This window comes from Cynocephalus volans, chromosome 10 (assembly GCF_027409185.1).
Source record: "Cynocephalus volans isolate mCynVol1 chromosome 10, mCynVol1.pri, whole genome shotgun sequence".
Classification (NCBI taxonomy): Eukaryota; Metazoa; Chordata; class Mammalia; order Dermoptera; family Cynocephalidae; genus Cynocephalus; species Cynocephalus volans.
The window spans coordinates 9,296,097-9,322,823 of NC_084469.1; the positions used below are offsets into that span (position 1 = coordinate 9,296,097).

General features: G+C 38.3%; 1 protein-coding gene and 1 pseudogene across 5 annotated transcripts in view; one reads left to right on the top strand and one right to left on the bottom strand.

Annotated features, from left to right (window-relative positions):
- SPAG9 (sperm associated antigen 9) overlaps positions 1 to 26,727 on the bottom strand; it is a 130,404-nt gene that overhangs the window by 93,657 nt on the left and 10,020 nt on the right. For all 5 annotated transcript variants that reach the window (XM_063112694.1, XM_063112695.1, XM_063112693.1 and 2 more), the window contains exon 2: positions 3,610 to 3,730. In XM_063112694.1, coding sequence (XP_062968764.1) covers positions 3,610 to 3,730 — 121 coding nt within the window. The remainder of the gene's footprint in view (positions 1 to 3,609; positions 3,731 to 26,727) is intronic.
- Positions 6,492 to 7,301, top strand: LOC134389476 (large ribosomal subunit protein eL8-like; annotated as a pseudogene).

Here is a 26,727-nt window from a genome sequence, read left to right on the forward strand (position 1 = left end):
TTCTTTGACCACAAGGACCATATTGTATTCTTCTGTACAACAACCATACCTATGGAATATGCTAGACATACTTCAGTAGTTTAATATTTTTAACTATATTAAAATGTCTGTACTTACTTGACTCATTTAAGAGAATATTTGACCTACAAGATAGAAATACTCAACGTAAGACAAACAATGAATATAAAATGTATTTTCTGACAAAGAACCCATTACTGCTGCACTATGAAGAGCAAAGTTGACTAGAGACTCCTTACATAGTTGAAAAGCACCAAACAGTCCCTTCTCAATTCAAAACTTCCTCATTCCATACCATATATATTTCAGATTCTTCTTAAGGCTCACAAGATGTTAATCACCAAAAAGGTGATGTTAAGGCTCACAAGATGTTACTCCCAGATAAGGAATAATACACAGCATTAAAAAAAACTGCTTTATTCATGTTGGAAAAAACAAAAACATTTCTTATGTTAGTTCAAATTTTGAAAAGAGAGAAACCAGAAATCTCCAAAATCAAACATGACCACAAAATTTTAACAAAATTTTGTATAGACTGAACTTCTCAACGTTAAATCATACCACAACCTGATAGATTCCATACTATCAAAAGCCATAAAGTGTGTTCTTTAATTCAATTCCTATTATTTACTTTTTCTTGCTTCTCAAATAGCAACTAAGTACAACCAAAATTTCCTCTTTTAACATAGGAAGTAGTCTTTGGAGCAGAATTTAGATTTTTATTGTGGCTACTTTTTAAAAGGGATATGTGTCCTAAAACACATCAATCAGAACTGACATATTAGTCTTTTAAAATGAAAGATTCTAAGACACTTTACAAATATAAACATGGAAATTGTCCAAAGTACAGTTATCATACAACATTCAATGGTACTGAACAGAAAAAAACTGCATCCACCCCTCCTCTACTATAGGCACCACCAATAGTAATTTCAGTGGCCCCAAATAAATATATAATTTAAATGAGATATTTTGGGTTACAGTTACTTTAACAAAAATTACTACATTTTCTTTTTAAAAAATAATTAATAGTAGAATTAAGAAGATTAGAAAGCCCAGATAATGTGTTCTATTATACAAAAATGAGTTAATGTAATCTGACATACTTTACTTAAATTTATTTTCATCTTTTAAAAAGCACTTATTCCCAGTCCTCGTTTTCCAATAGTATAGGGCACTGATGATACTTAAAAATTACCCACTACCAAAAAAAAAAAAAAAAAAAATTACCCACTACCATCACCTTTTTTAAAAATAAGGGGGTTTGGGCCAGCCCATGGCTCACTTGGGAGAATGTGGTGCTGGTAACACCAAGGCCACAGGTTCGGATCCCATATAGGGATGGCCAGTTGGCTCACTGGATGAGCGTGGTGCTGACAACACCAAGGGTTAAGATCCCCTTACCGGTCATCTTTTAAAAAATAAATAAATAAATAAATAAATAAGAATAAGGGGGTTTGATTCATATTGGACATACTTGGTAAAGAATTTTCTTCTCCCTTCCCTCGAGTATTATCAATTATTTTTCAGTAAAACCTAATTTTTAAGAAATGTCTTTGATTTAAAATGGAAAACACAATAATACTTCTGGAGAGAGGAAATGAGAGGATGGGAAACCGCAGAATATGACAATTCCCAAAATTTGGGTATGACTCACTGGACTGGACAAATCTGGGATGCTAAAAAAGACAAATTCTGAGATACTCAAATATTCTCCTAAATTAACCACTTCTTTAAATCAGGAAAGGACTATATTTTGTTTACATTTACTAGAAAGGAACAGGAAACAGATTTTTTCATTTTAGTAATAAAAGGGCTAACGTGTATGTGAAAGAATTAGTAATTCATTCCATTCAGTTATTTTTGTGAAAAGAGAAGCAGTATTTCCTTCAACTGAGACAGCAACATTTTCAGGTACTTTGATATCCAAAATGCAATTTCAAGTATAAGGTAATTCTTCCTCTAATATCTCCCTTATCATAGAAGCAGATTATTTAATGTATAATAAAAGGATTATAGGCAAGTAAGAGTAAAGAATTTTAAAATGAAAAAAACTGAAGGAAAAAAATGAAGAAAAAAATTTAGACAAGGAATTCCTTTCCAAGTCAAAAAAAAAATTTCTTACTGAAAACTTGGCACTCTTCAGAAATCAAGAAGAAAATCTAATATGTAAGACAATGAAAGTTAGGCTGGTTCTGTCAACTGTGCCTTTAGTGTTTGGTTCTAAAATACTATGTAATCCCTGTCATGAAAGCATAATCAAGTTAGGATTAAAATATTATCTCCAATAGTTAAATTTTCTTCTTCTTTGAACAGAATGCATTTCAACTCTTGAAATGTACCAAAAGCCTGAAACTGCCACAAGACTGTTTCTCCAAATGAATGGGACTCACAGTAATGTGACTCCAACAATATATTTGTTAGTGTATGCACTGTGAAGTCCATCATACAGCTCTCTAAGTCCTCAAATTTCTATGACAGAATCTCAGAAATCACTTGACATATTCAACGTTAACAAAGAAGGGGTACACAACTCCAGGTATCTATAAGCCTAAAACTACAAAGATGTGACACGTAGCTCATTTTGTCTCACTCAAGTTGGCCTCTGTTACCAAACATCCATTGGCTTTCTACCATGACATCTGCTTAATAGCCATGTGAGTTCTCCTTAAATTCTAGAATGCTTGAACTCTAGATTCCCAGTGATTTTGATTTAGGTCTAGTAGACCCTTCCAGAGTTCTCAAGTGAGCAATCAAGTCAGTCTTCACACACTCTTCAAGCCTGGTGGTGAAGATTATCCATCATGAATGGCACTACCTTAAGAGCAGGTGTCACTATGTAGCTTAATGGGTGATATGGAAAGACTATGTGCATGGCCATCTATTGGTCCCTAGGATTCTGAAAGTTTTCAATGCTGGGAGAGAAAAGCGGAGAGCTTTCTGCCTACCTGTATAACACACAAAAATAAGCCATGAAGTTTCTCACCATTTCTTTTTCTAATTTGGATTTAGTAGCTGTTTTCATTAGCCAAAAAGGGAAAAATCACCTTAGAGGTCTGACACAATAATTATTTTAAAAATCTAGAATATAGAAATTATATTAAAAATGAAATGATTCTGAAAAATAAAGTTCTATTCCTTAAATGCCCTCATTTTTCCATTAGAAAGGAACAAAGGAGACAATTCAGTAATTTTTTATACATACTTCGAAGCTAGAGTTTCTCTTACATTTTTAAATTTCAAAGCAATAAACAATGGAACTTTGTGTACTTTATTAAAATTAGAAGAAATGATCTACACATACACGTCTGCATAATGGATATAGCAAAACGTTAACTACAAACAAAGACTGAGAGCTAAATATAAGAAGTGAGTCTTACAGGTATCTTTGATTTAGTCAGTTCTGCATACATGGGCACCATGTTAAAATGTGAACAAAAAAGAGCTAACCCTAGCTCCTAGGTCTCATTCTTTTGTCTGAAATAACAATTCTAAGCATGTATTTGAAATCCTAGTCAAATGTCAGGATGAGTCATTGTACAATTAGAGTTTGCTCTTTAACAAGTACTTATGAGAAGTATTTTTACTTACTCTGGTCGGCATAGTTTTTTGCTTTGAGTTCAAGTTGCCTTGTTTGAGATTCTAAAGATTCCACTCGGGTCTGTAAGTCCTTTTTTTCCTGCTCTTGAGAGTCTTCAAATTCAATGAATTTCTAATAAAGAAGAACAATATATATTTTCATTAGAGAAATTAAAACTTTTTTATATTTTCAACTCCTGTGTTTCTTGTTTTCAAGAATCACCATTAGGTATTAACTACTTAAAGAGATCTCAGAATCACCAACTTTGGTTGATTTTCAGTTTCTCTATAAAAATTAAGTTTAAAAGCCTCCAAATACAAAAGAAAAAATATGACAAAATAATTTGTTTATTCAGATGTTTCCACTTCAGGCTGGCTGGTTAGCTCAGTTGGTTAGAGTGTGGTGTTAAAACACCAAGGTCAAGGGTTCGGATCCCCCTACCAGCCAGCTGCAAAAAAAAAAAGTTTCTACTGCATATAACAGGCATTTCAAAGGCCATGTACATATATCCTACTATTATATATAAGTCCTTTAACTAGTATAATTGTACATTCATCTTGAGTTCAAAACACAATTTTTAAAGCCATAATGTGCAAGACAGAGAAAAGAATCATAAATAATCAATAAATATTTGTTAAATAATTATTTAATAGACAGTCTTGTAGGTTCGCCTGAACCATGGAGTTGAAAATCCTAAGAAAAGAGCATGTGCTAGGACTATTTCCACCAATCAAATTCAATTTACTAAACCTGTTCACATCAAGGGAATTATCATTAAATGAAATAATCAAATCTCAGTCATCTCAACTGTTCTATCAGCAACATTAGAACTGATCACTCATTCCTCCTTAAAAATTTTTTTTTTCATTTGGCTCCCAGGATTTTTCCGTGTTTTCCTTCTGCTTTACTGGCTGTTCCTTCTTGGTCTTCTTTTTTTTTTTTTTTTTTTTTTTAAAAGATGACCGGTAAGGGGATCTCAACCCTTGGCTTGGTGTTGTCAGCACCACGCTCAGCCAGTGAGCAAACCGGCCATCCGTATATGGGATCCAAACCCGGGGCCTTGGTGTTATCAGCACCACACTCTCCCGAGTGAGCCACGGGCCGGCCCCTTCTTGGTCTTCTTTGCTGGTGCCTTTTCTCCCAACCTCTTAACACTGGCATGCTCAGCGTTTGCATACATTTTCTGTTCCTTGTTATTCTTTGGTGACTTCATCCAGTTTCACAGCTTTAAATACTAACTGTATGCTGACAACTTCCAAATTTCTATCTCTAGCCCAGACCTGAATCCCAGATTTGTATGTCCAACTGCCTACTGAACAACTTCATTTGGATAAGGTCTAATAAGCACTTTTTTTTTTGGCGGCTGGCTGGTAGGGGGTTCCAAACTAATAAGCTGCTCCTCTCCTGGACTTCTCTAGCTCATTAAATTACTATGGTCAATTGTTCAGGCTCAAAACTCTGGAGTCAGCTTTGACTCTTCTGCTTCTCTAATACCTCATACATCCAATCTAATCACCAAATCTACCTTCAGATTGACCTTTTCATCATCTCCATCACCACCCTGGTCTGTGCCACCATTACATATTACTGATATAGCAATAAGCCTATAATGATCTCCTTACTTCCACTCTTGCCCCTTTACAACGCATTTTCAATACAGTAACCTTAGGGTGATCCTTTAAAAAGTAAATCAGATCAATTTATTCCTCTGCTCAAAAATTTTTGGTGGTTTACAGTCTTTACCACAGCCCCTACCATAGCCTCCCAGGGCCTACACAATCTGCTCCCACCGTTCTTTTACTTCTTTGACTTCATCCCCTACTTCTCTTCCTTCCCTCTCCTTCCCTTTGTATGATTCAAGCCTCTTTGCAGTTCCTCCAATATGCAGTTTCCTACTGCCTGGAATTCTCTTCCTCCAGATATCCAAATGGCTGTTCCCACCTCACCTCCTTCACATCTTTGTTCAAATGTCACCTTCTTAGTGAGACCTTCCTTGGCCATCCTACTTAAAACCGTAATAGCCACTACTCTGGGAGACTAAGGGAAGACATCCCTGAGATATTTAAACTGAGACCTGAAAGATGAATAAAAGTTCCTCAAACAAAGAGAGGCCAAAAGAAACCAAGAATAGCCAAACTTAGAGACATGGGAGGAAAAAATGGCCTGAGATAAGGCTGGAAAACAGACAAGGACCAAATCATATGGGGCTTTGAAGGATATTGCACCATACTGAGGATACAGAATGCCATTCATACTTTGAAACGCTCAATCAAGTAAGAATATGGTGAATGCAACGGGAGGCAGAGGGTGGGAGACAAGAAGAGAACAAGAGGGGCGGGCCGGTTAGCTCAGTTAGAGGGCAGTGTTATAACATCAAAGCCAAGGATCTGGATCACCAAACAGGCCAGCTACCAAAAAAAAAAAACAACAACAAAAAAAAAAAACAAGGGAACAAGAGTATTGAAAGGAGACTGAAGGTTACCACAGTAGTCCAGATGAGAAATGACTACTAACAGTGGCACTGAGGATTCAGATATGAGGATGAATTCAAAATATTTAGGAGGTAAAATAAACAGGATTGGTGACTGATTAAATGTATGGGAGAAGAGAGAAGGAAAGGTCATGAAAAAAACCTAGATTTCTAGTTTGACCAACGGTGCAAATGGTGGTATCACTTAATTAGTGGAGGGCAGAGGTATGGGTTATTTAATAAACAGATGAGGGGGGAGCTATATGTAATATAATAAATTGACTTTCAGTATCATGGTAAGCTACCTATGAGGTATTCACATGCACATATGAAATGTTTAGTTGTAAATAAGGTACCTCGGTGATCTCCATGGCAGCATACATGTTACCCACAATTCCCTGTTCTTTCTCTCTCTTCCAGCCACCCAGAATGCCCAAAAGAAAGAAAGCCAAAGGCAAGGAGGCGGCCCCGACCCCTGCTGTTGTGAAGAAGAAGGAGGCCAAGAAGGGGGTAAATTCTCTGTTTGGGAAAAGGTCTAAGAATTGGCACTGGACTGGACATCCAGCCCAAAAGCGATCTCACACACTTTGTCAAATGGCCGTGCTACATCTGGCTGCAATGGCAAAGGGCTATCCTCTATAAAAGGCTGAAAGTGCCTCCTGCGATTAACCAGTTCACCCAGGCCTTTGATGGTACTCAACTGCTTAAGCTGGCCCACAAGTACAGACCAAAGACAAAGCAAGAGAAGGAGAGACTGTTGGCCCAGGCTGAGAAGAAAGCTCTTGGCAAGGAGGATGTCCCCACTAAGAAACCACCTGTCCTTTGAGCAGGGGTTAATACTGTCACTACCTAGTGGAGAACAAGAAGGCTCAGCTGGTAGTGACTGCACATGAGGTGGACCAACCACATCAAGCTGGCTATTTTCTTGCCTGCCCAGTGTCCTAAGATGGGGGTTCCCTATGGCATTATCAAGGAAAAAGCCAGACTGGGACAAGTAGACCACAGGAAAACCTGCACCACCACTGCCCTCACACAGGTTAACTAGAAAATGAAGGAGGTCTGGCTAAGCTGGTGGAAGCTATCAGGACCAATTACAATGACAGATATGATGAGATCCGCTGTCACTGGGGAGGCAATGTCCTGGGTCCAAAATCTGTGGCTTGCACTGCCAAGCTGGAAAAGGCAAAGGCTAAAGAACTCCCCACCATACTGGATTTAAATATACACTGTTGAGTTTTTGTACATAAAAATAATATAAATTTTCCTTCAAAAAATACAAATAAAATAAGGTACTTCATTGTTGAGAGTATAACTGGTACAGCCCACCTGGACAATGAATTACCAATGTGTATCAAAAACCCTTAAAGAATGTACTAAAAGAATATTATCATTATTTTAAAATTGTTTTGGCAGCTGGTTGGTATGGGGATTAAAAGGGCATTATTTTTAATACATTCATTAAGGGTTTTTGATACAAAATGTTACATGTAGTATGATCCCGCTTTTATAAACTGGAACCATAGGTCAAGGAAAGGTTTGGAGGCATATATTAAAACACTGGTAATAGCTATTTAATTACTGGTAGGACTTACTGTGGTTTTGCCTTTTTCCTACAGTCATCCTTAAATCTCTTAAATTTTTTGTTTTTTCTTTTCCAATAAGCATGGATTATTTATGTATTTTTAAATAATAAAGGAAAGGAGGAAATGCAAAATACATGCCTATACCTCCTCAGTGGGGGCGGGAGAGCTAAACATAAACCTTACTTCATCTGAAATTCAGCTTAGAAAAGCTTGGTATAGTATATCAAGCATTAATATTACCATTTGGCAAAAAAATGATTGTGGGTGTTTTTCTAAATGTAATTACTCAAAATCAAACTTTAAATTGGGATATTGAGGGGGGGAAAATCAATGCAAAGGAATAATTCCACTTTAATTATATACTATTCATGCTATATGCCATGACAGTATGTTAGATCTATTGGAAGTCAAAAACTAAAATGTTAGAGTGATGTATTTCATGACTCAAGAAGTGTCAATCCATTCCAAAAATCCTGTAGAAAAACTGTACCAAAGAAAAAAGATTCATTGTACAGACTTCATTCTTTCCTATATTTTAAAGATATTTACAACAAAGAATTACCAGTAGGATAGGTGATTTCCTTTTATTATTGTAATTTGTATATAACAGTATTTTTATGCAAAGTACATGGGATTCTGGAGGTTTTATGCCAGCCAAAGACACTTTGAAGGAGGCTAGGGTAATACCTCCCAAAACATTTTGAATGAGAGGAAAAAAAGAAAGGTAAATTAATGCTCATGAAGAAGTCTATGGACATTCATATGTGGTTTAATGTGGCTTCTTGTCAGTGGCATCACTTCACAAAGGTGGTCACCCTCCATTACACTCAGCAAACAGAACAATCATGATGGGGTTACAGCAATAGCAAAAATCATGGCAGGAGAGGGGTACTTTTTCAAATTACAAAACCATGTTACCCCTGGAAATTCTGGCTACTTGCCTACGCCCACAGCATAGAGTTTGTCGGATCCCTCAGGTATGTTGGTATAAAGTGCTCTTCCCCTTTGCCTTCTCACTCTCTCTCTCACATGCATATTCTTTTTTCTAAAAGGGAAGGGAGGATGAGACCCCGTGAGTGAGGTTTTTCAGCATTTATAATAAACACATCTTCACTAGATACTCTTTTCCCCTCTCAATAACTAATAGGCCAGCAACAACACTGACATAACTTCAGACAGAACTCTCCTGGGAGCAACTAGATACTGTTCAAAAAAAAAAAAAAAGCAGGGGACAATACAGACTTATGTCAGGATCTAAAAAGAATAAGCTCTGTGATGAAGCAAAATGCTTTCAAGTCCAGATGGCTTATAGGGAATGTTTTGCCCCACTGTTCTGGAGAAAAACAAATGAATACTTTGCAAAGGCAAGCTCCCAAAGCTTAAAAAAAAATCCCTAGAGATTGTTGCTCTTTGGGAAAGATGCAGGAGACACTCCCCCCCAACCCCAAGAAAAGCCCTTTAAGTAGTTACTTTGACTATAGTAGTTGTCTGAAAAATAATGCCACCAAATAAAAAGCTGACTTTTTCCTAAATGTCCATCAAGATATTATCCTTCCCACTTACATTGCAGAAAGGGAAGAGGGAAATATCTCCATTATATTAAATAATGATCGTTAAACTCGGTTAAATGTAATTGTTTTTCAAAGTAGTCTCTTTTAAGAAATGAGAACATAGAAGACCATATTAAATAACACCCAAGGGACGTGATTCCTCTCATCCAAAATGAGGAAAGTTTTCTAACTCAACTGATTTGGTTTCTTCAAAAATAAATGTCAAAGGGGGGAAAAAAAGGAGAACTATCACACATGGTAATAAGAGACATTAAGTAATATTACACATTAAGAGAAACTTAATTGATCAAGCACCCTCAAAAAAAAATAAAATTTTAAAAAAGAGAGAAACTTGGGCTGGCTGGTTAGCTCAGCTGGTTAGAGCATAGTGTTGGTAACACCAAGGTCTAGCTTTCGATCCCTGTTACTGGCCAGCTGCCCAAAAAAAAGAGAGAAAAGAGAGAGAAATTTACGATACATATTAAACCAAGTGTAAATGTGTAGACCATTGTGATCGGATCCTTACTGAAACAACCAACTATGAAACTACATTTACCAGACAACTGGAGAAATGTGAACACCGATTAAAATAAATATTAAGGAATAATCATTTATAAATTTTAGGTGTGACAATAGCATTGTGGCTATGTTTTTTTTTAAAAGCCCTGTCTCTTAGAGATGCACTGATATGTAGTCTTTAATCCGCTTTAAAATTATGGTGGAGAATTACAAAACAAAATGAAAAAAATGAAAGAAAGAAAAGAAAAGAAAAAAGATAATAGATAAATAAATAGAATTATAGTAGAGAGGCTGAGGGGAAGAAAAGAGGTACAGATGAAATGATATTGGCTTCACTTTGATAGCTGCTGAAGCTGAGTGATTGATATATGGAGTTCATAATACTATTCTACTTTAATCTTTGGACATTTCTATAATAAAAAGTTTAAAAAGAAAAAGCTTGGAAAACAATTATTAGTGGTGTTTAATATGGAAAAATTTTGTAATAGGAGTTTCCTGTCATTAAAAAGCAAATAAATATGCAGAATATCCATTGAAGCACTATTTGTAACAGTTCAAAACTGGAAGGTAGGCTGGCCAGTTAGTTTAGCTGGTTAGAGCACAGTGTTATAACCAAGGTCAAGTGTTTGGAGCCCCATATTGGCCAGCCACCAAAAAAAAAAAAAAAAAAACTAGAAAGTAACTTAAATGTCCATTGATACACAGTAGATAAGCAAATTATGATTCATAAAGTATTAGATTATTAGATTCATAAATGATTAGATTCATACTCTGGAAACTATGTAATGGAGAACTGGTATAGGAGGGAGGGGTGGGGCTGAAAACAAGGGGTTAAGTGGAAGTCTGAAGTCACCAGTTAGGAATATCCCTAGAAGGTCCCCAGCCCTATCCCAGAGCAGCCAGGTGGCTCCTTGCTCACCCACACAGGAGATAGGTTTGCTTTCTGAATAAATTCTACCAGAGAGATTTTAGACTAGACAAACTCTAGGCACAGCCAAGCAAGTGCCAAATGAAAAGAGAGGAATTAGACGAGTTTCAAGATGGCAGTGGCTGCGGCGGCTGGCGCGGAGTAGCTGAGGTGGAAAAGGCGGCCACTGGGCCTCAGGCAGCCAGGAAACTTGTGGACCTTCCCCTTGCCATATCTTAAGGGAGGACCGCAGCTGCTGGCCGGTCGTGGGGGGTGACCGCCACTTTGCCCCCAGCAGGAGAGGCTGCCTCCTTTACAGGCAAAAGCTTTGAAGTGTGGTGCAGGAAAAGAACTGTTTCTTAGCTGCAAAAGCGAGTCCTGACACAGGGAACATGGCGCCAGGGCTGCTGTGGATGGAGCCAGGATCCCGGAGGCCGGGGCCACGCTGAAGGCGGCCAGCTGCCCTATTCAGGATTTGAGGTTTCAGGCCGGCATTAAAGAAGATTCCTGGGAGCGCCCGCGCCGCAACTGAACAGCCCGAGGCGGCAGCGGCAGAGAACAGGGAAGGCGACAAACCAGAGACAGAGAGTGAACACCCGACCTGGCACAACCCTGTGAGTGATCCCTGGCCCAGATCTGTTCGGGGGGATTACGCCCACCCGGCTCCCGCCTGCATCACCAGGCCACTCACCACCCCAGGACTGCCTCCATTGTCCCAGGTGCGGGCAGCTCCGCCCGGCTCGGCCGTCACTGAGCCTTCCCACTTGCTTGGCCCTGCGCGGGGCTTTCTGGAGCCTGCGGGCCGGCCTCCCCTCCCACTCCCTCCACGGTTCTCTGGCGGGGCTGGTGGCGGGGGCGTCCCCGGCCAGTGTCGGGAGGGCAAGGAAGTACGGGCGGGCCAACTGTCACTCTCCCACACCCTGGACTCCGGCCCCCAGTAAACTTCCTGTTACTGGGAGGCAGATACCATCTCTGCAGCCACCAGTTCGGAAAAAAGCCTAACCAATTTCTGGTTGGGAATAGTGTGGTAGGAGAGTTCCCACGTCCAGTTGAACCTGCCGGAGAGCAGGCTGCAGGTGGGCACTAGATTCGGTCTATGCCGGGGGGATACAAAGGTGAACAAGACCCAGAAAGATCTACACAGTGCTACAAAGGCACCCAGAGAGACCGGTCGCCTGTGCCTAGCAGAAACCTGGCAGACTTCCTGGGCAAGGTGGTGCCGAGCAGGGTCTTGAAGGCCCAGCTGATAGAAGAGGGGCGCAGAAGACACGCCCCAGCCCAGCAAAGTGCGCACAGAGTGGGGAGACATGCGCCGTGGGAGGCGGAGACTCGACAGAAACCACGCACCCGGTGGGGTCGCCACTGCACGATCCAACAGCCTGGGCCAGAGCACACGGAACAGGGAGAAGTCCTGCACAGGAAGTGAAAGCTCAACAGAGATCACACACCCTGTGTTACGTGATCCACCAGCCCAGCAGAGTCCAAGCTGACCAGAAAGGTGGCTCCCCGGAGAAGCCCAAGACCCGAGGCAACCACACACACAAGGCACTAGAGGCCAACTGAGCAGTCACGGAGGGAGCCATACGAAATTGGCAACCACAGCAACATCCTAGTTAGTCATTAGTCTCAAACCGGTGGTCTGTGAAACCCCCTGCCACAATGAATAAACACCAAAAAAAAGATACCAGAAATACAAAAAATCAAGAAAGTACACCACCAAAAGTTAATAAATCTCAAACTCTAGATCCTATAGAACAAGAAGCCACTGAAATAACTGACAAGGAATTTCGAGTGATAATTCTTTTTTTTTTTTTTTTTTTTTTTAAAGATGACCGGTAAGGGGATCTTAACCCTCGACTTGGTGTTGTCAGCACCACGCTCAGCCAGTGAGCAAACCGGCCATCCGTATATGGGATCCGAACCTGGGGCCTTGGTGTTATCAGCACCGCACTCTACCGAGTGAGCCACGGGCCGGCCCTCGAGTGATAATTCTAAGGCAACTGAATGAGATACAAGAAAACGCAGCTAGACATCATGATGAAACGAGGAAAAGTATACAGGATCTGAAAGAGGAAATGTACAAGGAAATCAATGTCCTGAAAAAAATGTAGCAGAAGGCCGGCCCGTGGCTCACTCAGTAGAGTGCGGTGCTGATAACAACAAGGCCACGGGTTCGGATCCTATATAGGGATGGCCGGTTTGCTCACTGGCTGAGCGTGGTGCTGACAACACCAAGCCAAGGGTTGAGATCCCCTTACCGGTCATCTTTTTAAAAAAAAAAAAAAAAAAAATGTAGCAGAACTTGCTGAACTGAAGAAGTTATTCAGCAAAATAAAAAACACAACAGAGAGTTTAACCAGCAGGCTTGTCGAAGTTGAAGAGAGAACCTCTGAACTCAAAGATGGGCTGTTTGAAATAACACAAGCAGACAAAAAGAAAGAAAAAAGAATCAAGGACATGGAAGAAACTCTGAGAGAGATAACAGACAACCTCAAGCGCTCAAATATCCGAGTCATGGGTATTCCAGAAGGGGAGGAAAATGGAGATTCCATTGAAAACATATTCAACAAAATAGTGGCAGAAAACTTCCCAGGTATAGGAAAAATCACAGATCTTCAGATCCAGGAAGCTCAACGATCTCCAAACGTATTCAACCCAAAAAGGCCTTCCCCAAGACATGTCATAGTCAAATTGGCAAAACTCAGAGACAAAGAGAGAATCTTAAAAGCTGCAAGAGAGAAGCGTCAAATCACCTATAAGGGAGCCCCAATCAGGCTAACATCAGACTTCTCATCACAAACCCTAAAAGCTAGAAAGGAATGGGATGATATTTTCAAAATACTAAAAGACAAAGATTGCCAGCCAAGAATACTCTACCCTGCAAGGCTATCCTTCCGAAATGAAGGGCAAATAGTATATTTCTCAGACAAACAAAAACTGCGGGAGTTAACTACCACACGACCACCATTACAAGAAATCCTCAAGGGAGTACTGGGTTTGGTTCCTGAAAAATAACTACCATTGCCATAAAAACACAAGAAAAATCAATACCCACTAGTATAATTAAAATGGCATCCATGAAGAGAAAACAAGCAAACAAAAACACTATCTACAACCTAAGGAACCAACAAACAAAGAAACCAAACAAGAAATCAGAAAGCAAGGAACAGGGCCGAGCCCGTGGCGCACTCGGGAGAGTGCGGCGCTGGGAGCACAGTGACGCTCCCGCTGCGGGTGCGGATCCTATATGGGAATGGCCAGTGCACTCACTGGCTGAGTTCCGGTCACGAAAAAGACAAAAAAAAAAAAAGAAAAAAAAAAAGAAAGCAAGGAACAAAAGACACCTAAGACAACCAAACAACCAATAAAATGCTAGGAATAAATCAACACCTTTCAATAACAACTCTTAATGTAAAAGGCTTAAATTCCCCAATCAAAAGACACAGACTGGCTGACTGGATCAAAAAGGAGGACCCAACAATATGCTGCCTACAAGAGACCCACCTCACCCATAAAGATTCACACAGACTAAGAGTGAAAGGATGGAAAAAGATTTACCATGCAAACAGAAAAGAAAAACAAGCTGGAGTAGCTATTCTTATATCTGACAAAATAGACTTTAAACTAAAAACCATAAAAAGAGACAATGAGGGACACTACTTAATGATAAAAGGACTGATCCATCAAGAAGACATAACAATCATAAATATGTACGCACCCAATGTTGAAGCAGCCAGATTTATAAAACAAACTCTATTAGACCTAAAGAAGGAAATAGACACTAATACCATAATAGCAGGGGACCTGAACACCCCACTGTCAATATTAGACAGATCATCTAGGCAAAGAATCAGTAGAGAAACACAAGATCTAAACAAGACTCTAGACCAATTGGAATTGGCAGATATCTACACAACATTCCACCCAACAACCTCAGAATATTCATTCTTCTCATCAGCACATGGATCATTCTCCAGGATAGATCACATATTAGGTCACAAATCAAGTCTCAATAAATTCAAAAAATTGGAATTATCCCATGTATTTTCTCAGGCCACAATGGATTAAAACTAGAAATTAATAGTAAACAAAACTCTGGAAACTATACAAACACATGGAAATTAAACAGCATTCTACTTAATGACATATGGGTCCAAGAAGAAATCAAGCAGGAAGTCAAAAAATTTAATGAAACTAATGAAAACAATGATACATCATACCAAAACCTGTTGGATACTGCAAAAGCAGTATTGAGGGGAAAATTTATCGCACTAAACGCTCACTTCAGAAGAATGGAAAGATGGCAAGTGAACAACCTAACACTTCACCTTAAAGAACTAGAAAAACAAGAACAATCCAAACCTAAAGTTAGCAGACGGAAAGAAATCATTAAGATCAGAGCAGAACTGAATGAAATTGAAAACCAAAAAACAATTCAAAAGATCAACGAATCAAAAAGTTGGTTTTTTGAAAAGATAAATAAAATTGACAACCATTAGCATGGCTAACAAAAAAAAGAAGAGAGAAGACTCAAATAACCAAAATTAGAAATGAAAAAGGCGATATTACAACTGATTCATCTGATATACAAGGAATCATTCGAGACTACTATAAACAACTATACGCCAACAAATTTGAAAATCTGGAGGAAATGGATAAATTTCTGGACACACACAAGCTCCCAAAACTGAACCGTGAAGACGTAGAAAATTTGAACAGACCAATAACAATAAAGGAGATTGAAGCTGTTATCAGAAGGCTCCCAACAAAGAAAAGCCCAGGACCAGATGGATTCACAGCAGAATTTTACCAAACATTCAAAGAGGAATTGACACCGATTCTTTACAAACTATTCCAAAAGATTGAAACGGATGCAAATCTCCCAAACTCATTCTATGAAGCAAACATCATCCTGATACCAAAACCAGGTAAAGATATAACCAAAAAAGAAAACTACAGGCCGATATCCTTGATGAATATAGATGCAAAAATCCTCACTAACATACTAGCAAACAGAATACAGCAACACATACGAAAAATTATTCATCACGATCAAGTGGGATTCATCCCAGGGATGCAAGGTTGGTTCAACATACGCAAATCAATAAATGTGATACACCATATTAATAAACTCAAACACAAGGACCATATGATCATCTCTATAGATGCTGAAAAAGCATTTGATAAAGTTCAGCACTCATTCATGACAAAGACCCTCTATAAGTTAGGTATAGAGGGAAAGTATCTCAACATAATTAAAGCCATATATGACAAACCCACTGCCAATATCATCCTGAATGGGGAAAAGCTGAAAGCTTTTCCTTTAAGAACAGGCACTAGACAAGGATGCCCACTCTCACCACTCCTATTCAACATAGTGTTGGAAGTACTAGCCAGAGCAATCAGAGAAGAGAAGGAAATAAAGGGCATCCAGATTGGAAAAGATGAAGTCAAACTGTCCCTGTTTGCAGATGACATGATCCTATATATCGAACAGCCTAAAACCTCTACAAAAAAACTCTTGGAATTGATAAATGATTTCAGCACAGTAGCAGGATACAAAATCAACACACAAAAATCAGTAGCATTTCTTTTCTCCAATAGTGAACATGCAGAAGGAGAAATCAGGAAAGCCTGCCCATTTACAATGGCCACCAAAAAAATAAAATACTTAGGAATTGAGTTAACCAAGGAGGTGAAAAATCTCTATAATGAGAACTACAAACCACTGCTGAGAGAAATTAGAGAGGATACAAGAAGATGGAAAGATATTCCATGCTCTTGGATTGGAAGAATCAACATAGTGAAAATGTCCATACTACCCAAAGTGATATACAAATTCAATGCAATCCCCATCAAAATTCCAAAGACATTTTTCTCAGAAATGGAAAAAACTATTCAGACATTTATATGGAACAATAAAAGACCACGAATAGCCAAAGCAATGCTCAGCAAAAAAAATAAAGCTGGAGGCATAACACTACCTGACTTTAAGCTATACTACAAAGCTATAATAACCAAAACAGTATGGTACTGGCATAAAAACAGACACACTGACCAATGGAATAGAGAATCCAGAAATCAACCCACACACTTACTGCCATCTGATCTTTGACAAAGGCACCAAGCCTATTCACTGGGGAAGGGACTGCCTCTTCAGCAAGTGGTGCTGGTATAACTGGATATCGATATGCAGGAGAATGAAACTAGATCCATACCTCTCACCATATACTAAAATCAACTCAAAATGGATTAAGGATTTAAATATACACCCTGAGACAATAAAACTTCTTAAAGAAAACATAGGAGAAACACTTCAGGAAATAGGACTGGGCACAGACTTCATGAATACGACCCCAAAAGCACGGGCAACCAAAGGAAAAATAAACAAATGGGATTATATCAAACTAAAAAGCTTCTGCACCGCAAAAGAAACAATTAAAAGAGTTAAAAGACAACCAACAGAGTGGGAGAAAATATTTGCAAAATATACATCTGACAAAGGATTAATATCCAGAATATATAAGGAACTCAAACAACTTTACAAGAAGAAAACAAGCAACCCAATTAAAAAATGGGCAAAAGAGCTAAGTAGGCATTTCTCTAAGGAAGATATCCAAATGGCCAACAGACATATGAAAAAATGCTCAACATCACTCAGCATCCGGGAAATGCAAATCAAAACCACATTGAGATACCATCTAACCCCAGTTAGGATGGCTAAAATCCAAAAGACTATGAACGATAAATGCTGGCGAGGCTGCGGAGAAAAAGGAACTCTCATACATTGTTGGTGGGACTGCAAAATGGTGCAGCCTTTATGGAAAATGGTATGGAGGTTCCTTAAACAATTGCAAATAGATCTACCATACGACCCAGCCATCCCACTGTTCGGAATATACCCAGAGGAATGGAAATCATCAAGTCGAAGGTATACCTGTTCCCCAATGTTCATCGCAGCACTCTTTACAATAGCCAAGAGTTGGAACCAGCCCAAATGCCCATCATCAGATGAGTGGATACGGAAAATGTGGTACATCTACACAATGGAATACTACTCAGCTATAAAAACGACTGAAATACTGCCATTTGCAACAACATGGATGGACCTTGAGAGAATTCTATTAAGTGAAACAAGTCAGGCACAGAAAGAGAAATACCACATGTTCTCACTTATTGGAGGGAGCTAAAAATTAATATATAAATTCACACACACACATACACACACACACACACAAACCGGGGGGGGGGGGAAGAAGATATAACAACCACAACTATTTGAAGTTGATACAACAAGCAAACAGAAAGGACATTGTTGGGGGGGAGGGGGGAGGGAGAAGGGAGGGAGGTTTTGGTGATGGGGAGCAATAATCAGCTACAATGTATATCGACAAAATAAAATTAAAAAAAAAAAGAAAAAAAAAAGATCAGAGCAGAACTGAATGAAATTGAAAACCAAAAAACAATTCAAAAGATCAACGAATCAAAAAGTTGGTTTTTTGAAAAGATAAATAAAATTGACAAACCATTAGCATGGCTAACAAAAAAAAGAAGAGAGAAGACTCAAATAACCAAAATTAGAAATGAAAAAGGCAATATTACAACTGATTCATCTGAAATACAAGGAATCATTCGAGACTACTATAAACAACTATACGCCAACAAATTTGAAAATCTGGAGGAAATGGATAAATTTCTGGACACACACAAGCTCCCAAAACTGAACCATGAAGACGTAGAAAATTTGAACAGACCAATAACAATAAAGGAGATTGAAGCTGTTATCAGAAGGCTCCCAACAAAGAAAAGCCCAGGACCAGATGGATTCACAGCAGAATTTTACCAAACATTCAAAGAGGAATTGACATCGATTCTTTACAAACTATTCCAAAAGATTGAAACGGATGCAAATCTCCCAAACTCATTCTATGAAGCAAACATCATCCTGATACCAAAACCAGGTAAAGATATAACCAAAAAAGAAAACTACAGGCCGATATCCTTGATGAATATAGATGCAATAATCCTCACTAAAATACTAGCAAACAGAATACAGCAACACATACGTAAAATTATTCATCACGATCAAGTGGGATTCATCCCAGGGATGCAAGGTTGGTTCAACATACGCAAATCAATAAATGTGATACACCATATTAATAAACTCAAACACAAGGACCATATGATCATCTCTATAGATGCTGAAAAAGCATTTGATAAAGTTCAGCACTCATTCATGACAAAGACCCTCTATAAGTTAGGTATAGAGAGAAAGTACCTCAACATAATTAAAGCCATATATGCCAAACCCACTGCCAATATCATCCTGAATGGGGAAAAGCTGAAAGCTTTTCCTTTAAGAACAGGCACTAGACAAGGATGCCCACTCTCACCACTCCTATTCAACATAGTGTTGGAAGTACTAGCCAGAGCAATCAGAGAAGAGAAGGAAATAAAGGGCATCCAGATTGGAAAAGATGAAGTCAAACTGTCCCTGTTTGCAGATGACATGATCCTATATATCGAACAGCCTAAAACCTCTACAAAAAAACTGTTGGACTTGATAAATGATTTCAGCACAGTAGCAGGATACAAAATCAACACACAAAAATCAGTAGCATTTCTTTTCTCCAATAGTGAACATGCAGAAAGAGAAATCAAGAAAGCCTGCCCATTTACAATAGCCACCAAAAAAATAAAATACTTAGGAATTGACTTAACCAAGGAGGTGAAAAATCTCTATAATGAGAACTACAAACCACTGCTGAGAGAAATTAGAGAGGATACAAGAAGATGGAAAGATATCCCATGCTCTTGGATTGGAAGAATCAACATAGTGAAAATGTCCATACTACCCAAAGTGATATACAAATTCAATGCAATCCCCATCAAAATTCCAAAGACATTTTTCTCAAAAATGGAAAAAACTATCCAGACATTTATATGGAACAATAAAAGACCACGCATAGCCAAAGCAATGCTCAGCAAAAAAATAAAGCTGGAGGCATAACACTACCTGACTTTAAGCTATACTACAAAGCTATAATAACCAAGACAGTATGGTACTGGCATAAAAACAGACACACTGACCAATGGAATAGAATAGAGAATCCAGAAATCAACCCACACACTTACTGCCATCTGATCTTTGACAAAGGCACCAAGCCTATTCACTGGGGAAGGGACTGCCTCTTTAGCAAATGGTGCTGGGATAACTGGATATCCATATGCAGGAGAATGAAACTAGACCCATACCTCCCACCATATACTAAAATCAACTCAAAATGGATTAAGGATTTAAATATACACCCTGAAACAATAAAACTTCTTAAAGAAAACATAGGAGTAACACTTCAGGAAATAGGACTGGGCACAGACTTCATGAATATGACCCCAAAAGCATGGGCAACCAAAGGAAAAATAAACAAATGGGATTATATCAAACTAAAAAGCTTCTGCACCGCAAAAGAAACAATTAACAGAGTTAAAAGACAACCAACAGAGTGGGAGAAAATATTTGCAAAATATACATCTGACAAAGGATTAATATCCAGAATATATAAGGAACTCAAACAACTTTACAAGAAGAAAACAAGCAACCCAATTAAAAAATGGGCAAAAGAGCTAAGTAGGCATTTCTCTAAGGAAGATATACAAATGGCCAAGAGACATATGAAAAAATGCTCAACATCACTCAGCATCTGGGAAATGCAATTCAAAACCACATTGAGATACCATCTAACCCCAGTTAGGATGGCTAAAATCCAAAAGACTCTGAATGATAAATGCTGGCGAGGTTGCAGAGAAAAAGGAACTCTCATACACTGTTGGTGGGACTGCAAAATGGTGCAGCCTCTATGGAAAATGGTATGGAGGTTCCTCAAACAATTGCAGATAGATCTACCATATGACCCAGCTATCCCACTGTTGGGAATATACCCAGAGGAATGGAAATCATCAAGTCAAAGGTATACCTGTTCCCCAATGTTCATCGCAGCACTCTTTACAATAGCCAAGAGTTGGAACCAGCCCAAATGTCCATCATCGGATGAGTGGATACAGAAAATGTGGTACATTTACACAATGGAATACTACTCAGGTATAAAAACGAATGAAATACTGCCATTTGCAACAACATGGATGGACCTTGAGAGAATTATATTAAGTGAAACAAGTCAGGCACAGAAAGAGAAATACCACATGCTCTCACTTATTGGTTGGAGCTAAAAATTAATATATAAATTCACACACACACACACACACACACACACACAAACGGGGGGGGGAGAAGATATAACAACCACAACTACTTGAAGTTGATACGACAAGCAAACAGAAAGGACATTGTTGGGGGGGAGGGGGGGAGGGAGAAGGGAGGGAGGTTTTGGTGATGGGGAGCAATAATCAGCCACAATGTATATCGACAATATAAAACTTAATAAAAAAATAAATAAATAAAATAAAATAAAATAAAATAAAAAAAGAAAAGAGGAATTAAGTTTAAGTCTATATACTGAATAGTAATACTGATAGCCCCCTTTCTGTTCCTGCCCTCACCCACGTTCCTATTACGTAGATAACTAAGCTTACCTACCACTCCACCAGCCATTCCCCCAAAGAGATTATCCTTCTCTGGAAAAACCCAAATGTCTCTGAGAAAAGACCATGGGATACTGAAATATGTGTTCCCAACTGGCAGTAAACTGCATACAGACACACAGAACTTCTGATCCTCCTTTTTCAGTGCCTCACTTTCAAAAGGGTTATCAGGCACTTGAAGGTCCAACCTGAAAGAGAGAGACCAAAACTATGGGTTGGGGGATGGGGGGGGCAGGGACTGAGGAAACAGACAAAACAGGAAACAAATGAAAACTATAATTAATATACTCAGAGACCAGAGCTGGCCAGTTAGCTCAGCTGGGTGGAACAACACCAAGGTCAAGGGTTCAGATCCCCATACAGGACACACACACACACAGGAGACACACACAGGAGACACACACACACAGGACACACACACACCCAAAGAAACGACACACACACACACACACATACACACACACACACACACACACCCCAAAGAAAAGTTACTACGGTTACAAAACCGGAACAACATGCAATTTTTAAAAAGGAGTGGAGGGGAAGGAAGAACATGGAAGAGCTTTTGGAAATTATTAAAGTGAGAATTGAAGAATCAAGCGCCTTTCCTGTCTTACTTATACAAATTATACCTTACGGTAATCAAACACTTGATGAGGGGAAGTACCTCTTTATAAGAAAATTTAGTTTTGGGCCGAGCCGTGGCGCACTTGGTAGAGTGCTGCGCTGGGAGCGAGGCGACGCTCCCGCCGCGGGTTTGGATCCTATATAGGACTGACCAGTGCACTCACTGGCTGAGTGCCGGTCACAAAAAAAAAAAAGAAAAAGAAAAAAAAAAAAGAAAATTTAGTTAATTAATATTGAAGGAATAATTGGGTTAGAATAGCATCATTTCCCAAACCTTAATGAAATAACAGAGAATATCCTGTCACTACTCAGATTTTCCTAGTTGTCTCATAAATAAATGTGTTTATAATGAGGATCCAAACAAGATTGCTATAAGGATGATAAGAATGATATAACTCTTAAGTCTCTTTTATTTATTTTTTTTATTATATTTTTTTGGTGGCTAGCTGGTATAGGGATCCAAACTCTTGACCTTGGTGTTATAACACCACACTCTAAACAGATGAGCTAACCAACTAGCCTCTTAAATCTCTTTTAAACTACAGATTCCTCAGTCCTTTTCACCCAATTGATGATTATATAATGGAATACTGTAATGCCATTAAAATGTATAATTTAGATTTATTTATGGACTTCCTGGTGTAGGTTTTTGCCAGTTGTAAGTGAATGAAACTGAATAGGCAATTCATAGGAAAGTAGAATCATAAATAAAGGCAAAACATTCTCAACCACACTAATGATCTGAGAAAAGCAAATTAAAACAAGACGTGGTTTCACATACATCACACTGGCAACAGAAACAAAAAAGTCTGATAGTGCCAAGTGTTGGCAAAGATACAGAGAAATAAGAATTCTTATACACTACTGAGGGATGTAAATCACTATGCCCCCTTGACAAACAATGTGGCCATATCTAGTTAAGTTTACAAAATACATATCCTAAAATCTGGCATCCCAATTCTAAAGTGAGAAAAGCTTATCTTTGAAAAGCTCTTGCATGTGCACCAAATGTTACTGCAACAATGCTTGTAGTACATAGTGTGGTAATGTAGGAAATAACTCAAAACCTTCATTAGAATAGATAAATAGTGGTATATTCATATGATGTAATAATACACAGCAGTCAAAATAAACAAATTAGATGTATATGTATGTATCGACATGGACAGATCTAAAAAACGAGTTAAAGAAATGCAAAATTATGAGAATATAACAGCATTTAAGAAAAAAAAAAGTTAATTCCCAAAGCAATAGTATGCATAGTTTATAGACAGATATATCTACACTAAATATCTAAAAAACATGAAACAGAAGAATATATACCAAATTCACAGGTCACCTTTGTTCTCCTCAGTACCACTTCCCTCCCCAGAAGGTGACCTTACCTTTACCTTTAATGTTCTATATCTTTTATTTAAGAAATAAATTTTAAGTAAAAAATAAACTGCCAATATTTTACCCTGAGTCATAGGTAGATGGATGTTTTTTACATTATTCTCTTTAGTCTTCTACTATTTTATGTGATTTTTTTTTCTTCCTAGGAGCAGGCCAGTAAGGGGATCTCAATGCTTGACCTTGGTGTTATAAGTATGTACATTTTTTTGTAAAGAATAAAGAAAGTCTTATGCGTCTAGAAAACAGATATTTGAGTTTCTCTTAAGCAATGGTTCTTGAGGTTGAGGGGAGTGTGAGGCAGTTATAATCAAAAACTCCCTAAGAGAATTTTTCCAAATACACAGCCTGGCCCAGCCTACCAGTACTTCTTACAACCAGTCTCATAAGCCTGTGGGGGTAGGAGTGGGTGGGTTTAAAGAATTGGCTATTTGTTTTTTTTTTTAAAGATGACCGGTAAGGGGATCTTAACCCTTGACTTGGTGTTGTCAGCACCACGCTCAGCCAGTGAGCGAACCGGCCATCCGTATATGGGATCCGAACCCGGGGCCTTGGTGTTCTCAGCACCGCACTCTCCCGAGTGAGCCACGGGCCGGCCCAAGAATTGGCTATTTGGAAACACTCCTCTAGATCGTTTGGAAACATTCCTCCAGATGGTTGGGGATCCCTCCTAGTGTAATAAGAAGTCAGGAAGGGCAGCTGAACCCAGTGTGGGTCCTGACTTCTAAACTCCCCTTGAGGCCTCAAACCAATTCTTCTACGTTATCATCATCCAACTGCTCTGTATGAACAAGGAAAGATGTCCAATGGTCTGGCTGGTTAACTCAGTTGGTAAGAGCATGGTGCTGATAACGTCAAGGTCCAGAGTTCAATCCCTGTACTGGCCAACTGCCCCCCCCCCAAAAAAGATGTCCAACACAATTTATGAACTAAAAAGGAAATCAAGTTACAAAATACTATATACAGTATGAACTCATTCAATTTAAAACATATTCATATATAAAAATGCAACTGAAAGAATGTATGTCAAATTGTTAACAGTAAGCTCCAACAGACAAGATTCTAGAAGTATTTCTGTAAAACTTGGTTAGTTTTTGTTGTTCTAACAAAGAGCATATATTTTGTCTGTAAACAGAAAATATAAATAAAAACTAATAAAAGCATTATTAAAACTTCTGTGCTTCAGGGCTGGCCCGTGGCTCACCTGGGAGAGCATAGTGCTGACAACACCAAGTCAAGGGTTAAGATCCCCTTACCAGTCATCTTTAAAAAAAAAACAAAAAACTTCTGTGCTTCAAAGAACAACATCAAGAAAATGAAAAGTCAACCTAGAGGAATAGGAGAAAATATCAGCAAATCATATATTCATAAGAGACTTGTATATACATACAGTGGTATATTATTCAGTCTGAAAAAAGAATGAAATTATGATACATGTTACAACATGTATGAATCTTGAAAACATGCTAAGTCAAACACAAAAGGAAAAATATTGCACAATGGTTAAAATGGTAAATTTTATGTTATATATATTCAACCTCCATACACATACTTAAACTACACACGAAGGACAAATATGGTATGATTCCACCATATGAGGTACGTAGAAGAGTCAAATTCATAGGAATAGAAAGTAGATTAATGGTTACCAGGGACTAAGGTGAGGAAGAAACGGGAGTAATTAATGCGTAGGAAGTTTCAGTTTGGGATGATGAAAAAGTTCTGGAGATGAAGGATAGTGATTGTTACATAATAATGTGGCACATAACACCACTGAACAGTATACTTAAAAGTTATTAAAATGGTAAATTTTATGTTATGTATGTTTTTCTATCTATCTGTTTATACATGTTATTTTATTTTATTTATTTACTTTTGGCAGCTGGCTGGCACAGGGATCAAACCCTGGACCTTGGTGCTATCAGCACTACATTCTAACCAACTGAGCTAACCAGCCAGCTCTATATTTTACAATTCAAAAAATTTTTTAAGAAAATAAAAACAAATATTGAAACAATACATAGTAAAATTTTCACAGGAAGAAAAAATCAAGTTAATCCATTTTATTTTTATTTACTTATTTATTTAAAAGATGACCAGTAAGGGGATCTTACCCCTTAACTTGGTGTTGTCAGCACCATGCTCTCCCAAGTGAGCTAACTGGCCACCCCTATATAGGGATCCAAACCCTTGGTCTTGGTGTTATCAGCACCGCACTCTCCCAAGTGAGCACCTGCCTGTCCTAAGTTAGTCCATTTTAAAAATGCTATCAGTCAACAATATTATCAGTTGACTAGTATCACCAAGAAATGTTCTTCAGAACCATATTTTAAAGAAAAACTGAAGCACCAAAACCTTTTTATCGTACCTGTTTTAATGAAAAATGTTTCTAAAGTTTCATACATACCTGCCTCCCTAAAATGGAGCATATCAGAGAAAATATAACCTTTTGTTAATAATTAAGAATCATCATTAAAAAATCATTGTGAATCATGGTGATAAACCATACTGCATTATATCTTGCGATGTCTTCAAGATAAAAATCCAAACTTGACAACACAGTCCTTTACTCTCGGGTCCCTGATTATCTATTCAACCTCAATTCTTGCTACTCCCTTACGTGGCAGAACTGCTACCATATTTTTTTAAAGAACATATGGAAAAACTAACATTTACTAACTTGAATATATTGAAAAAAATAAACATCATGTTTTTGTAGTTCTCTGAAAATGTCACACACTTTCAAACCTCTCATGCTTTGGATCTGTGAAATATGAACCAGTTCAATGCCATCCCTTCTCTGTGAAGCCACCCCTCAAGGTCAAATTAGCCATTTTGCACCTTGTACATACAGTACTTATTTAGAAAGCTTACATAAGGCTGACCTAGTTATTTATATTAGCCACCCCCATAGACTAGGAGCTCCTCAAGGGCAAGACCTTGGACTATTCATTCTTGTACACCCACTCTGGGCACAAAACATTTAATTAGCACGTGTTTATAAGTGAATAAATGGGATGGATAGATAGGTAGGTAAGTATCAGACATATGGGTAACATTTATTAACTAAATGCCTGGAGGTTCAAAAAACTCCTTTTCCTTGTTTAATCCTCACAACCCTATGAGGTTATTACTAATATTATCCCCTGTTTACAGATGAAGAAACTGAGACTTGGCATAAACTTGCCCATGATTTCATGGCTAGAAAGTAATAGAGCCAGGATTTGAACTAAGGCAATCTGACCACATTGTCCTTGACCATAGCACTATACTACTTTTTGTAATTTTCAGTATCCTGCTTCAAAGACGCATGCCATCTATTAAGTATAAGTACTTATTTCTAACAGATACTCTCCTTAATTTATTGTTTATAACCTGTTAAGGGCTAAGAAACTATTTTATTTAATATAAGAATAAACTGGCCATTAGCTCAGATGGTTAGAACGCAGTGCTGATAACACCAAGGTCCAGGGTTTGTGTAC